Genomic DNA, 14,668 nt, shown 5'->3' with positions numbered 1-14,668 from the left:
ATGAGGATTTGAGGATAAGAGATGGATACCCCTTAGCGTACAGAAGGACGGACATTACGATCACTATATAACCCCTGCTTTTAAAGCGGGGGCATAAAAAAAACTTTCTATTTGACTTCTTTAAGAATTGGCACTGAACTTAAAAATCAATTCAGAAGAAAATTGTTTGGAATGAAATTGATCTAGCAACGGAATAGTAAATTCTTGATTCCCTTTGTTAAGAAGCATGTATGCACAAGAAACGAAATATTCCTGCAGGCTTTAATGTTCGTTGTTTTGTCTCTCTTTTTCTGGAGAGTGCACTTCGGTCACAAGTGAATTTTGGATTTTATCTTTTATGTTAACTTTTTTTCATTAATGCCCTATACACGTTAAAAGAGTCTGATTACATAAAAGCCCAATGCCGTTTTTTTCTTATGGATTTTGTGTGCATTGACGTTCGCGTGGAAAAGAAATGCATCATTTTCCATCCAAAACTTTTATGCATAAATTTCCATAAATTCAGATTGAACACAAAAAATGAATATTTTTTTGTGTTTAGATGCACTAGCTGCACTGAAAGCCAGAATAAATTGTTCCCGAGAAAATGGCTACACACAAGTATTCAAAGAAAGACAACTCTTTTGCACGATACAAAAAACTCAATAATTTTTGTTTTAATTTCCACTTTTTATCTATCAATGTTATCGCGATAGCTATTTTTACATAGCATTTTATACTGAGCAATCTGTCAACATTCCATACAAAGTCCCCGAGAAGGATCCAAAGAATATTTTGGCCAAACACCATAAAAAATCAGGACCTTCTCAACAGGTGCCAGCAAGAGGACTTGGCCACATCATCATCATCATCATCAGACGCTGGAACTGGCTAGGCCATGTACTTAGAAGGGACTCGGACAGGATCATAAAGACAGTTTTCTTCTGGACACCAGAGAGAAAATGAGAGAGGGGAAGAACCAAAGTCATTTGATGGAGGCCGAAATTAGAGAAGCTGGGGCACAGTCCAAAAGCTATATAGCCAGTGACAGACAAGGTTGGAGAACCCTGGTTACTGCCCTATACACCAAGGAGACGTCACAGACAGTACGTAAGGAATTCCTAGAATCTAAAGCAGGTTTGACACAGCACATCTAAAGAAGCAAAGTCCGTACAAGGGACTCTAGAATCTAAAGCAGGTTTGACATTAAATCAGGCCGTACAAGTTTGCTCTAAACAAGACTTGAAGATGCACTAACTATAAAACAATGAAAAGAACCTGTTTTTCACATGTTGTTCTACGTAAGAAAGATGTATGTCCTTATACCATGATCAGTGGTTGATTTCTACAAACATCTACACTTAAAAAACTGGTGTGGTGTGTTATTGTCAGCAGCTTATATACAAAATAAATAAAGTCCTTATTTTAGAATTTTAAATGCAGATTAACTGTATTTATCACAACATTTCATGATCATGATGAATTCACATACTCAAGAACACATGTATTATACGCTCTAGCTTGGAAAGAACAAAATATATGTCTATGTAAAGGTATAATCTATTGTCTAACACTATATAATAAAACAAGCATGCAATATAGAATTTCAGTTTTGTCATAATATCATTGAGAGTCACAAGTAGTTGTGACTAAATATTATACTTGAGTGTAATTAAGAAATGAATTTAATTTTTGAATTTGATTATGCAGATTAATATTTCATGAAGCGCTTTAGTGCTTCATTTCATGATCATGAAGCGTTGTAGTTCATATACCTCATGAATCTTCAAAAAATATTCTCTTATATTTACATTATTTTTCATGATTTACCATAAATTTACGCCGTTCAACTGTCATTTTTAAAACAAAACAGTGTGCACTATATTTTTTGAATTTTTGACGTCAATATAAAAATCATGACGTAACAATGGAGATATTCATGCTTATTGTGATACATACCTAATGTAGTTCATGAGAAAATATACTGCATTTTATTTTGTAAAGAATCATAGGGGAAATTTATTGGAAATGTAAATATTAGGTATTAACTAATTTCAAACCTTCTCTTAATGCACAAGGTATTAAATTCTATCTCTTTCATTGTTCCATACCAAATAAAAGAGAAAGAAATTTTACAAAAGTTCATGATAAAATGCAAATACAGGAAAACCGAATTTAAAAAAAAATCACTTTTTAAGGAATCTCTGTTAAACAAAAAATCTTTAACGAATCCTGAATGACTTCTAACTATGCTTCTTGTAGAAACTGAAAGAATCTTCTTTACAGGAAAGCAAAATTTGAGGTTCTAGTGACATCTCTTTAAATGGCGTTTTTTCTGTAAAAAGGAAACAAACTTATACAAATATATCATTTTCTTAATATCTTGACATTGTTTGCATGTTCTGGATATCACAAAAATAGAGTAAAATTTTAAAATGTTACATATATATTATATAAAAACAGAATTGTTCCCATAAAATTGTTTATGATGTTAAACAAAGTTATGCATTTTTTTAGTTTGACAAATTTAAATATTCCACTAGATAACAATAATGCAAAATACCAGAAATAGTATCATTTCTGTAAAACTTCATAACAATAGTTTATATAATATCATAACATTACATAATAAAGTACATGTAAAAACAAATGTCATGTTTATTTCAATCAATTTTTAAGAAAGCACCAATATGAATGATATGGATTTTTACATTTACATCATAAAAATTATACAGTTAGTTGACCATGGATTTCAACAATTTTTTTTATTCAAAAAGTACTCCATACGATACTTGTTCCTAGGCCATAACATTTTCCCTAAACGTTTTCCAAGTTTAAAATTTGATTACTTAATATATTAATATATTAAGAATAAAAGCAGAAGCTATATCAAGAATTATATGTTTTAAATAATTCATTTTTTTCATCTACGTTTATGACAATTTTTCTTTAAAAAATAATTTTTAATATTCAAACTTTTTTTTTATCTAAGTTTATGACAATTTTTCTTTAAAAAATAATTTTTAATGTTAAAACTTTAAAAGGATACCTGGGAAATAAACAAAATTAGACACACAGTTGATGAATTGAATTGATATGCATATGTTCATAATGCTAAAACAGAAATGGAATTAAAGCTTTTCTGTTCGGTGGATAGGACTCAAACTGTGACTTGTACCTATAATAAATGAAAAAAATAGTTTATTCATAGATGAAAATTATAGTGCATACAGAAAAAAGTAATTTATTATCACATGTATCAAAAGTTATAGAAAAAAGTGTATTTGTTATTATCCAAATTTTATAAATGGACAATATGTGTTTCATCTGAAGCTTCCTCACCACACATGATTATGTCTAGCTCTGGGGACAAAAGTTGCTGCAGCAAAAAGGGTCCACACAAGGCCAGCCGCTGACCACGTAGCAATTGTCCTACAAAACATATATTTGTATATATTAAACACACTAACAGGGTAAGGCATCAGTATACAAATGAATGTAAACATGTTGCAAGGAAAAGATGTTAAAATTGTATGATATCCAATGTAATCATTTATCTAAATTGAATAGCTACAATCTATGAAATTTTGATACTTTTTTAAATATAATTTTTAAAAACATCCTACTTTTTTTTCAAGCTAGATATTTTTTGGAATATGTTTTAGTAAACCTTATGATTAAATACCTTGATAGATTTTCAAGTTTAAAACTTAAAAAAAATTATGAAGGAATTTTAGTTACCATCCAATCCATTCTACCAGTTCACCAAAGTAGTTTGGACACGTGACTAACTCAAAGAGGCCTCCGAAGGGTATATAGTAACCAGTACATCCTGTCAAAAAATATGTTATGCTAACAATTGCAAAGATAAGTACTGCATACAAAAATTTCTTTTTTACAAAAGCACAGAGAGAGAAAGAGAAAAATAATTGCAAAACAAATGCAAATGGCATGATTCTCTCAAATAAAACCTATCATGATACATACATGTAATAGATACAGATTCACAGAGACATGCATTGAAAACCATCTCATATACATGACACTTTAATGTATTCTTCATTGCACATGGAAAGCTAAAATAACTATGAAGTCAATGCATATTTTTTTGGAACCCAAGGATGTAATTTTTCGAAGATAATAAGATAATGATGTATTGAAGTAAGTGATATTAATAGTCAATATTTATATATTCAGTCAATAAAACGGCTTAATTTTAAAATAATACATTAAGTAATAGATTAGTTTAATTAATATATGAAGTTAAAAAGAATATGGTCGAACATTTTTTTTTTCAACTATTCAGTACTTTCTGAGTTTCAACCTCAAAATGCATTTCATAGAAAACATTGAAATATTTGTTGTAATTAAGGATAAAGACAGGATTTTTCCTTGTTAGTGTTGGTCGGAAAATCACTTCTACTAATATTTCTTACCAGGCTTCTCGTTACTATTTTCTTCTTGACTAAGACTTAAAGCACCGTAATTGCCTGCCTTTTGGTTTTGATCATTTGAAGAATCTATTAAAATTTCGAAACATTATCATACTATCACTATTTTGTTTAAGAAAGAGCTACATTAATTTAGCGTTGGGGTTACGATATATAGTGACAACCGTGACATACAAAGATGCCATGCAGTAGGAATTGCAATAGAACGGTCAAAAGAATTAACTGAAAAATGACTTAAACACAAATGAAATCCAGGATTAACTTAAATATTTTAGCCACTGAATAAGGGCTTTTATTGATTGAAACGTATGGTTATTGTACATACAATATGTCAAAATAATGCAAATATACATGATCTCAATTTTATTCTCATTTTAATTGAAACTTATTTCATACAAATTTTTTTTCTATCTGAATAGAGGTTTGCATTTATCAGGATTGCTGCACAGATTTTACGAGCATTGGTCATCAATGTATCATTTACCAAGAACAAAATGATAAAATATCTGCATATGAGATTCAACACCAAATTATGTTCTAAATGAGCTTCGATCATGCTTCTTGAAAAATGAGGTTACCAATTTAATTACACTCACTAACTTTCATTAATCACGATCATTAAAATGTAAACCAAAAAATAAACACATTCATGCAGGGATATACATTCCTAAATAAAAAGGCAGTAAGCATTGACTTAATAAAAAGCTTTGAAGAAAAATGAATTATTAAGATACCTTTTGTTTCCCGTAAAGAACGTAATTTTAGATCCGCCCATCTGTTGATGATATAACCAGCAATGAAAATAATAATACCAAGTATGAAACGAGGGTCACTAGGGAAAAAAAGGGAAAATAATATTGATAACCAGTATTTACTTGTTTGTTTCTAACAGATTGATAAACAGTAATATATCAGTAATCATCATCTAATGTTACAGTAACAAAAATTTAGTCATCAGTAACTTTGAAAAAGTTACTCATATGTAAATTAACAAAAAAGTTACTCATATTCAGATCAACAAAAAAGTTACTCTTATTTAAATTAACAAAAAAAAAAGTTACTCATTAGTAAATTAACAAACAGTTACTCATTAGTAAATTAACAGTTAGTTACTTATAAGAAAGTTTACAGTTACTTACTAGTAATAATTTGTGTAGAACTTTGCTGATCCTATGAAGTCAGCATTTATAAAATGATAAAGGCAGTTTGGAAAAAAGCCACCGAGCGTTATGCTAGAAATACAATGTAAAAATATCAGAAAATGCCCCGATTCTTTTTCTTTGAAAATAGTAGGTTTACATGTACAACTGCTGAATTCCTCTTCAAATTTTTTATGAGAACTTCAAAAGTACAACAATTTTGTGGAACATATATGATTTGACATGGGTTAAAATATACCACTTTTTTTTATTTTCCCACCTTTTTCCTTTTGCAAAGAAAATATGACAAAAAAACAACAAGTATTGTATATTCAAATCAAATACATACAAATGAAAAAAAAATCACATTTTGGAATAAATAGTTTCATACTTACCCCAAAGCTACCTTGGAATTCCTATATCTCATCACAAGAGGGTGTATTATACCTCTGAAAAAAAATTCATAAATATGGTTGATAGTTTTTTTCTGTTTCTTCAAGTACTGGGTATTTATATATATTTTGGGAAAATGAAAATAAAATTGGAGAGAACGGTGGTCTATGTAAACAATTCAACGGTATGCATTAGATGCTGGCAGGAAAAAGGTTTCTCATTGCTCATTGGCCCTGACTGCTGATTATAGAACAAAATTTGTAGCTCTCCACTGGCAAGTGTTGGCGTCTCCATATGAGTTAAAAAATTCTCAAGAGGGACCTCAAACAATATACAATCAATCAATCTTTCTTCACAAACAGGATTTATGAGGAGAGTAGAAGATCAGAAAAGTTTGGTTAGGGAAAACGACAGAAGTTGAAATCATGGACAATTTCTCAATTTCTAAACCTGAAGACACAATTTATTTCATATTTTGAGCAATAAAACATCGATTGTAATTTCTTACAGACATTTACTTCACCATGTCATTTTTTAACGATTTTCCTATTCCAAAACTCATGCAGGTTTATGGGGAAGGTATCGAGCCAAAAATCCGTAACTGGCAAAGATGATAGAGCCCTTGTAAACAGAAAGATTGACCAATGGTTTATGTAGCATTAAAAGTTCACGAATTTTCAAAAATTACGAAATATGTCCATTCAGTAATTTGAAAGTGACGAAACAAAAAAATCCCGAATGAAAATTTTCGCTATACTTTCTTCTGCCATTTTAGTTGAAGTTTCAGTCAGAGGTCATAATGAACTTGTTTTAAAAGTCACTTTATGTACGTGCATGTACAATTTCATTGACATTTTTCATAAATATTTCACACAGAATTGTCTTCAACTTTTAGGATTACTTAAACTTGACATGCATCAGAAGTTAAAAGGTGGGTGTGCACAGTCGATAGCGGAATGTTCACTCCTCCATGGCATCTGATCCTATCTCTGATGTTTTACAGGTCCGAATTTTCTCTAGACTTGCTCCCATTTGGTCTTGATGTAATGGACTCATTTATTGTTCATTATCTTCATATATGCATTTCTTCATACATTGAGAATTTTATTTAGCTTACCTCGCCATATTTGCAATTTTTTTTCTTTCTATGTCAACACATTTGAGGTTGCCCTATTACACGGAGGTCAGATCAAAACATAACCCCTATCATTCCCTTATCTTCCGCAGACAACATAAAAATTTCGTTGTTAAATTAATAAGATCATGCATACACCATAAAACAAAAGCAGATATTTTATTATCATTACCATGATAGATTGTTGCGGAATATAAAAGCTAGCCTAAGACTTGCTTTTAATCAGCCATTATTATTATAAAACCTTTGATTTCTAGTTTAGTAGTTCCAACATATTACGTACATTAATACAAATCCGTATATTTCATTAATTAGGTAAAAAAACATATGGCTGCTCAGGCAGATTGCCGTTTTCTTATTAAATAAAATAAGATCAAAAGACGTCATCAAGATGAATTCCTGTAATGCGCTACGCAAGGTTTTTTTCCTCTCAGCAGAGTTCACATAGGCTTACCTGTATATACCTTTATCATTAACACCCAACACGTTATTATAATGTGTGCTGAGCAACTGTACCTATTTGGATGTTTTAGGAAACAGGGCTCATATCATGTGAAACTGGTCTCCAAGATAATAAACTGAGAACAAACTTAATTAAGTCAAAATTTATTTCTTTTTAAAGAAGTTGTGATATACTCATGATAATGAAACAAAACTTTCTAAATGTGGATAAATTTGTACATCATATCCAAACATCCAAGTTTCGACATTGGACATTGACATTACACTAGTCTGAGGGGGTCTTGTTTGAAATATTTCTTATAAAGCGGGCCCTTCTACAATAGTAAGTATAAACCAGAAACATAATATTTCAAACACTTTAACCCATTTACTGCAAATAATTTATATATATATAGATAGATATAAACAATTAAAAACATATCTCTGTCATTGTAATTGTTTATCATGTTTATGCAGACAGTTGCAATCTTTCCAGAGAAATTTTTAAAATCTGCATAAGCAACAAGACAAAACCCTCAATGAAACATATGGAGATAACGAACAGTAATAATTCAAGCTCAAAAGTCCATGAAAACATTACAAACTAGGAGCAGAGCAAACACAGACCTCAACAAGAGGCCCATGGGCCACATCGCTCACCTGAGCACTGTGGCTATGAAAAGTAGAAATTGGTTTAATATTGAAAAGTTTCAATCCAAAAGTAGTCCCATGACCAATCATGGATTTGCTATTCTTGAGAAGATGATTTTTGAAGAATTTTCCTATATATTTCTATGTAAAACTTTGTTCGGCCATTTTGGCCCTGCCCACCCCCGGGGGTCATGATTTGAACAAACTTGAATCTACAATACCTGAGGATGCTTCCATATAAACATGATGAATGATGGCTTTGTCATTATTGAGAAGAAGATTTTTAAAGAATTTTCCTATATATTTCTATGTAAAACTTTGTTCGGCCATTGTGGCCCCGCCCTACCCCCAGGGGTAATGAATTTTCTAATTGAAATTCTTCATTACCCCAAAATACTTCCATATAAATATGATGAATGATGGCTTTGTCATTCTTGAGAAGAAGGTTTTTAAAGAATTTTCCTATATATTTCTATGTAAAACTTTGGTCGGCCATTTTGGCCCCGCCCTATCCCCAGGGGTCATGATTTGAACAAATTTGAATCTACATTACTTGGGGATGCTTCCATATAAATATGATGAAATATGGCTTTGTCATTCTTGAGAAGAAGATTTTTTTAGAATTTTCCTATATATTTCTATGTAAAACTTTGGTCGGCCATTTTGGCCCCGCCTTACCCCCAGGGGTCATGATTTGAAGAAACTTGAATCTACACTACCTGGAGATGCTTCCATATAAATATGATGAATTATGGCTGTGTCATTCTTGACAAGGAGATTTTTTTTTAGAATTTTCCTATATATTTCTATGTAAAACTTTTGCTTGGCCATTTGGCCCCGCCCTACCCCCGGGGGTCATGATTTGAACAAACTTGAATCTACACTACCTGAGGATGCTTCCATATAAATATGATGAATGATGGCTTTGTTATTCTTGAGAAGAAGATTTTTAAAGAATTTTCCTATATATTCCTATGTAAAACTTTGTTTGGCCATTTTAGCCCCGCCCTACCCCCGGGGGTCATGATTTGAACAAATTTGAATCTACATTACCTGGGGATGCTTCCATATAAATATGATGAAATATGGCTTTGTCGTTCTTGAGAAAAAGATTTTTTAAGAATTTTCCTATTTATTTCTATGTAAAATTTTGGTCGGCCATTTTGGCCCCGCCTTACCCCCGGGGGTCATGATTTGAAGAAACTTGAATCTACACTACCCGGGGATGCTTCCATATAAATATGATCAATTATGGCTTTGTCATTCTTGACAAGAATTTTTAAGAATTTTCCTATATATTTCTATGTAAAACTTTGGTTGGCCATTTTGGCCCCGCCCTATCCCCGGGGGTCATGATTTGAACAAACTTGAATCTACACTACCCCAGGATGCTTCCACATAAGTTTCAGCTTTCCTGGCACAGTGGTTCTTGAGAAGATTTTTAAAGTATACCATCAAATTTTCATTAATTCCCAATTATCTCCCCTTGAATGAGGACTTGGCCCTTCATTTGAACAAACTTGAATCCCCTTCACCCAAGGATGCTTTGTGGCAAGTTTGGTCAAAATTGGCCCAGCGGTTCTTGAGAAGAAGTCGAAAATGTGAAAAGTTTACAGACAGACAGACAGACGGACAGACGGACGCCGGACAAAATGTGATCAGAAAAGCTCACTTGAGCCTTCGGCTCAGGTGAGCTAAAAACATCAGAGGTGGGATCAGGTACCATGGAGGAGTGAGCTTCCCCTGCCAACCAATCACATCCCCATGTGCTCTTTTCATGATTGGTAAATAACGGAAAAATCATTTGTTAGTTCAATGTATAAATAATGGACTAACAATTAGTATGAAAAACGTCAGTCAGCATTTGACTCAATGATAAATTGAATTTGCTGACAAGGATCAGGTGCCATGGAGGAGTGAGCATCCCACTGGATCAGTGAGACAGACCCTTAGCAGAACAGCCTTATCTCTGTATACAGGGGAAAGCTCTTACCTGTGTATGTAGTGAGACAAAAACATGGCTAGGAATACATAGTTGACGTAGGTTTTATCATCAGTTCCATAAAATACAAACACCTGAAAATTGACACAGGAGTATTTTTAACAAGAGATACATTTTACACGCACTTCATTATTATTATACATTTATATATTTTATTCACAAAATAGTTCAGTAATAATAAACCTCAGTATGATAAATTCCCAGATGTCACAAAGTTTATTTCAGAACCATTGAGGTCAAAAGAACAAGGTTTGACTGTATCAGATTTCTGGACTTTTTAAAAAAAAAAAAATTTTAAGGCCATGAAAAATTAATAATTTGGTTCTCAGGCCCTCTCTCATCTCTTCCGAGGGTGCCTCATTGACCCTTTTTATCGCTACATGTAAATAAATAAAAAAAAAAAGACAACAAATCACCTCCCTCATCATTTTTCGAAGGTTTGTACAATACAAATAGCTGCCTCATGTTTTTGTGGAAATAAAAAAGAAAAAAAAAAGCCTACCTCCCTCATTATATTTCTTGAAAAAAGCTTGAGAACCAATGAATTAACTTTGCTTGGCCTAACCTAGTATTTTTTCTTTCTTACCAGTGTAAACAGCACAACCCCGGGTATAGCATCTGAGAGAATGTGCCCCAGTCTCTGAGGGATCAGGGGGCCCCAGTTCTGATCCTATAGCAAAGTATTGACAAAAATATTTATCTGTCCTTCATTTTCCAATGTTAACTTTACTTCTGATTTCATAATTTGTAATCACTTCAGTGCTAATAGTAAAAACATGTGCATGTACAAAAGAATTGTTCTGTGACTATGATATTATAATTTAATTATCATTTTTGCTTGTATACATTTAAACTTTTGCTATTACCTTCTATTTGATTTTTATTGCCTTCAATAGGCAATAAAGAGGAAAAAGAGCAAGTCTATGAAGTCATAAAACTGATGACTTAAAATGTTAAAAAAGCTGCAGTACAGTTGAGCTTTGATATCCTGAATACTGATTTTTCAAATACCATTGAAATGTCAAAGTGCTTTGGATTTCCCTAATACTAATTCTTTCAGTATTTTAAACTGTATATATATTAAATCTTCTGATAAAAAAAATTCAATACCATTGTGTTGGAGATATCAAGTTTTTACTGTATTTCATTTTTGATTTCAAGATTTCAGAAAATTCTTACCCTCCGCTCGTGTTTTCCGTAGGGGGCGGGGTTCACCCACTGGGCTACTGCTGTAACAATGGCTAGGACGGCACCAAGAATAACCAGGCCATAGTGAACCCAAAACCTGGTGTTGTTGGTATCATAAAGTGTGTATGGATGAACTGTAAAAGAGAAAAATCAATGCTTAAAATACAGAATTTAAGATGAATTTGCAATTTATTGTCTATTAAAAAGAGCATTCTGAGAAAATTTGTTTCCTATTATTAAATAGCATCTGCGACTGAGTGTGTTATGTAAACAATTCTAGTCCTCTTCTGGCAAAGGCAATCTTGTTTCCCCTTTAAACATGTCAAATACTGAAAAGGTTTAAATTTCATCAAAAAATTCATTTAAGAAAAGTGAAAGTCGCCCAGCAGTGGTTAGAGAGTCTGCTCTATAGTTGCGAAGTAAGGGGTTGATCCTTACATTGTGGGTCAGAATCCCACTGTGGGATGTGGAGACTTGTCCTTCAGATGTGACCGTGTAAACCTAGGTCTCTGGTCCCATGTCACAGAAGGTGCTGGCATGAAAAAGATACCTTCCTGCTCCATGGCCCCGAGTACCAAGTTTAGGTCAAAATTGTAGTTCTCCACCGGCAAGTGGTGGCATCTCCATACGAGTGAACAATTCTCAAGAGGGACGTTAAACAAAATAGAGACAAGAAAGGTGAAATGTAAAGTTGATCTGTAAGTAAGCAAGGTATATTGGTATACCAACTACAAATAATCTGCATTTTGGTAAGTGTCTTTAGAGAAGTGGACAGATTATGCCTACATCCACCTGGGTATGAGTGAAACTTGCTGCTTTTCCATTTCTCCAAAGAGAATTCATGTTGGTAATAATATCTGTTCTGATGAATCTGGTCACCCAGTTTAACATGTTTAAGTTGTTTTCTTAGGACAGGGCAGAGTGACTTGACGTATTTAATGATACGTGGCCAGGAAATAGAGGTGAATGAGTCCTCATTGTGGACAGATTGACAGTATAATCAGATTACAGAATGTACAAGGATGTTTATCTCGAGTCAACTGGGAAGTCGTTCCAGATTAAACAATATCTGAGAATCTTTTAATGTTTTCAAATCTTACTTCTATTCTATACTTAAAGCTAACACTCATGAAAGTTTGTTTACATTATATTAGTTTTACAAAATTAGATTTTCAAGGACTTATAACATAGGCACTCCCAATCTTACTTGTTAAAAAAATAAAAAACAGATAATATATTTTAAACTAAGTTTATAAATCTATAGAAGGCCTATGGGAGGTGTATATTTTTTAACAATTAAAGATCGGGAGTGTCTATGATTTATAACACTGAGTAAATCTTGCACGTACAAGATTTTTACAACAAATGTAACCGATTGTGTTACTGTCAGATTGTGTCACGTGCGAGTGCAACTGATTTATGTAAACAATGGAATTTTTCATATAAAAAAAATTAATGGACTTACATTGGAGTGACATAATTCTTTATTAACTCAATCCCCCTTGGACAGTTTCATCAAAAATATTTCAATAGCCAGCGGCAACCTACAGGACAGCGCTGTCAAACATTGAAACCAACATTAAATTTTAGTTTTACTTTGGTGGCAGAATAAAAAAGTACCGGTCAAAAAATAGAAAAAATAGAGAAACCTGAGGTTTGATTGCATATTATAGGTAATTTTATAGCTAGAATATTTTATGGGTGCATTTGGAGGGACTTGGTGGCCTTGTATATTTTATTGAAATATGACACTTTAGTGTCACTACTACTGTATATGGGATATGGACTAGAAATACAAACTGGAAATTTTACCGGTATTTCACCAGAAAAAGGATGAATTGTAGCTTGAAAACGAGGTGGTTGAGCCATTATCTCTTGCTGTTCATTGGTATGTACAAATGTTATTCTGCAATTTGTGTGGTAGCTCAGGTCAGGCGCACGGGCCTGGAAGCAGTTTCGGCTGCGGCGAAATAGTGAAAATAGGCTTGATTCACATGAAATTTTGAGATTGTCCCTGCGCCATCTTTAGGGCTCATTGTGTAAGTTGTACATGTTTTATTCCTAAAACCTTCAAATTTCTTAAGGGACTACATCATACTATTATTACATGTAGAAAAAAATTTTTCAATGCACATTTTTAAAGCAGCTCAATATTAAGTAAACCGTCAGTCAAACGTTTTGATTGCAAAAAAAACTATCCTCTGCCACCTTTCACTTTCATGTTTATATTAAGTCGATAACATATCGTACCAAAAATGATTCGTAATTAACCGTTTTAAAAAAAGCGCAAAAAGTAAGGGTAGAGGCAGTCTGTGTTGTGTATCAATTTTTTTTTATGTTAAAGATTTTCTGTTCTTTATTTTGAGTTTGAATATATGTTGGCTCCATCTTTTGTAAGACTGTAGCTATGACGGTTAAAAAAAATGGGGGGGGGGGGGGTACTGACGGGTGCCGGTGGGAGTTTAACAACACACTTTTTTTCAAGCTCCAGACAGCTAAGTATCATGTTACGCTACAGCTCCATATCATCGCTGCTTTTTTGACATGACCCCGTTGAACCGTCTTTCTGGTCAAAATTTAAGTAGAGCTCAAGACTATTGTGAACTTTCGAGCACACGGAACGTGTTCGCTGGACAGGGGGTGCTTCCTTCTCCTTGCCACCTAATTCTATCCCTGGAATCTCCCTGGGCCCGTGTTTTATGCCTTGTTTACACATTTGCATTGTTCCAATCTAATTAAAATTAGATCTTTGATCCGCTCCAGCGATCAAACTGGAGCGGATCAAAGATCTACATGTAATTTTAATTAGATTAGCATTGTTCATATTATTTTAGATCGATCACTGTTTTGTTTTTATTTCAAACACACACCATCTCTCTCTTTTATAATTATTGTTTCGCATTCAGTTTTAAGGCGGGAAGTTCTAGGTTACCGTGTACGATCCACTACTCTATCGTTATCTAACATTAATTAATAATCTAGTTCGTTTCAATATGTCCGTGTGAAACTTTGGGATATACATCTCAGTCTTATCCGCAACTCTTCTATACAACTGAATAAAATTATATGAAACCTTAAGAGTCATTACATGTGTATATATGCGCCTTTTTTCGAATCTATGGGAAAACAAAAACCTTGTCATTACCGGGGGTATGTCATTATTGTGAGTTCAGTGTTCACAGTACCTATTTTTTAGGTCACCTGAGTAAACTCAGGCGACCTATTGCTATCTGTTTCAGTGGCGTAGCATCGTTTTTGAAAGTGGGGGGGCCAGCCAGAGGAAATTTTT

At 33.0% G+C, this 14,668-nt stretch overlaps 1 protein-coding gene across 2 annotated transcripts; it reads right to left on the bottom strand.

Moving 5' to 3' along the window:
- Window positions 1–2,007: 2,007 nt before the first annotated feature.
- Window positions 2,008–12,899, bottom strand: LOC134261060 (uncharacterized). 2 transcript variants are annotated; one of them, XM_062743537.1, is made up of 12 exons: window positions 12,845–12,899; window positions 11,371–11,513; window positions 10,778–10,861; window positions 10,183–10,265; window positions 5,965–6,018; window positions 5,570–5,662; window positions 5,165–5,262; window positions 4,416–4,499; window positions 3,721–3,811; window positions 3,322–3,411; window positions 2,956–3,157; window positions 2,008–2,796 (listed from the first exon to the last, which is right to left on the bottom strand). In XM_062743537.1, exons 1-11 carry the CDS (start codon window positions 12,855–12,857, stop codon window positions 3,094–3,096), a joined length of 897 nt encoding a protein of 298 aa, XP_062599521.1. In that variant the 5' UTR covers window positions 12,858–12,899; the 3' UTR covers window positions 2,008–2,796; window positions 2,956–3,093. The 2 variants fall into 2 exon arrangements, with proteins under 2 accessions (XP_062599521.1, XP_062599522.1); XM_062743538.1 differs by lacking the exon at window positions 4,416–4,499.
- Between the last annotated feature and the right edge of the window lie 1,769 nt (window positions 12,900–14,668).

This window comes from Saccostrea cucullata, unplaced genomic scaffold (assembly GCF_032062105.1).
Source record: "Saccostrea cucullata isolate Sc308-1 unplaced genomic scaffold, CSIRO_AGI_Scuc_v1 ctg421, whole genome shotgun sequence".
Classification (NCBI taxonomy): Eukaryota; Metazoa; Mollusca; class Bivalvia; order Ostreida; family Ostreidae; genus Saccostrea; species Saccostrea cuccullata.
The sequence above is the reverse complement of the archived record's forward strand: the minus strand, read 5'-3'. Positions and strand labels throughout refer to the sequence as shown.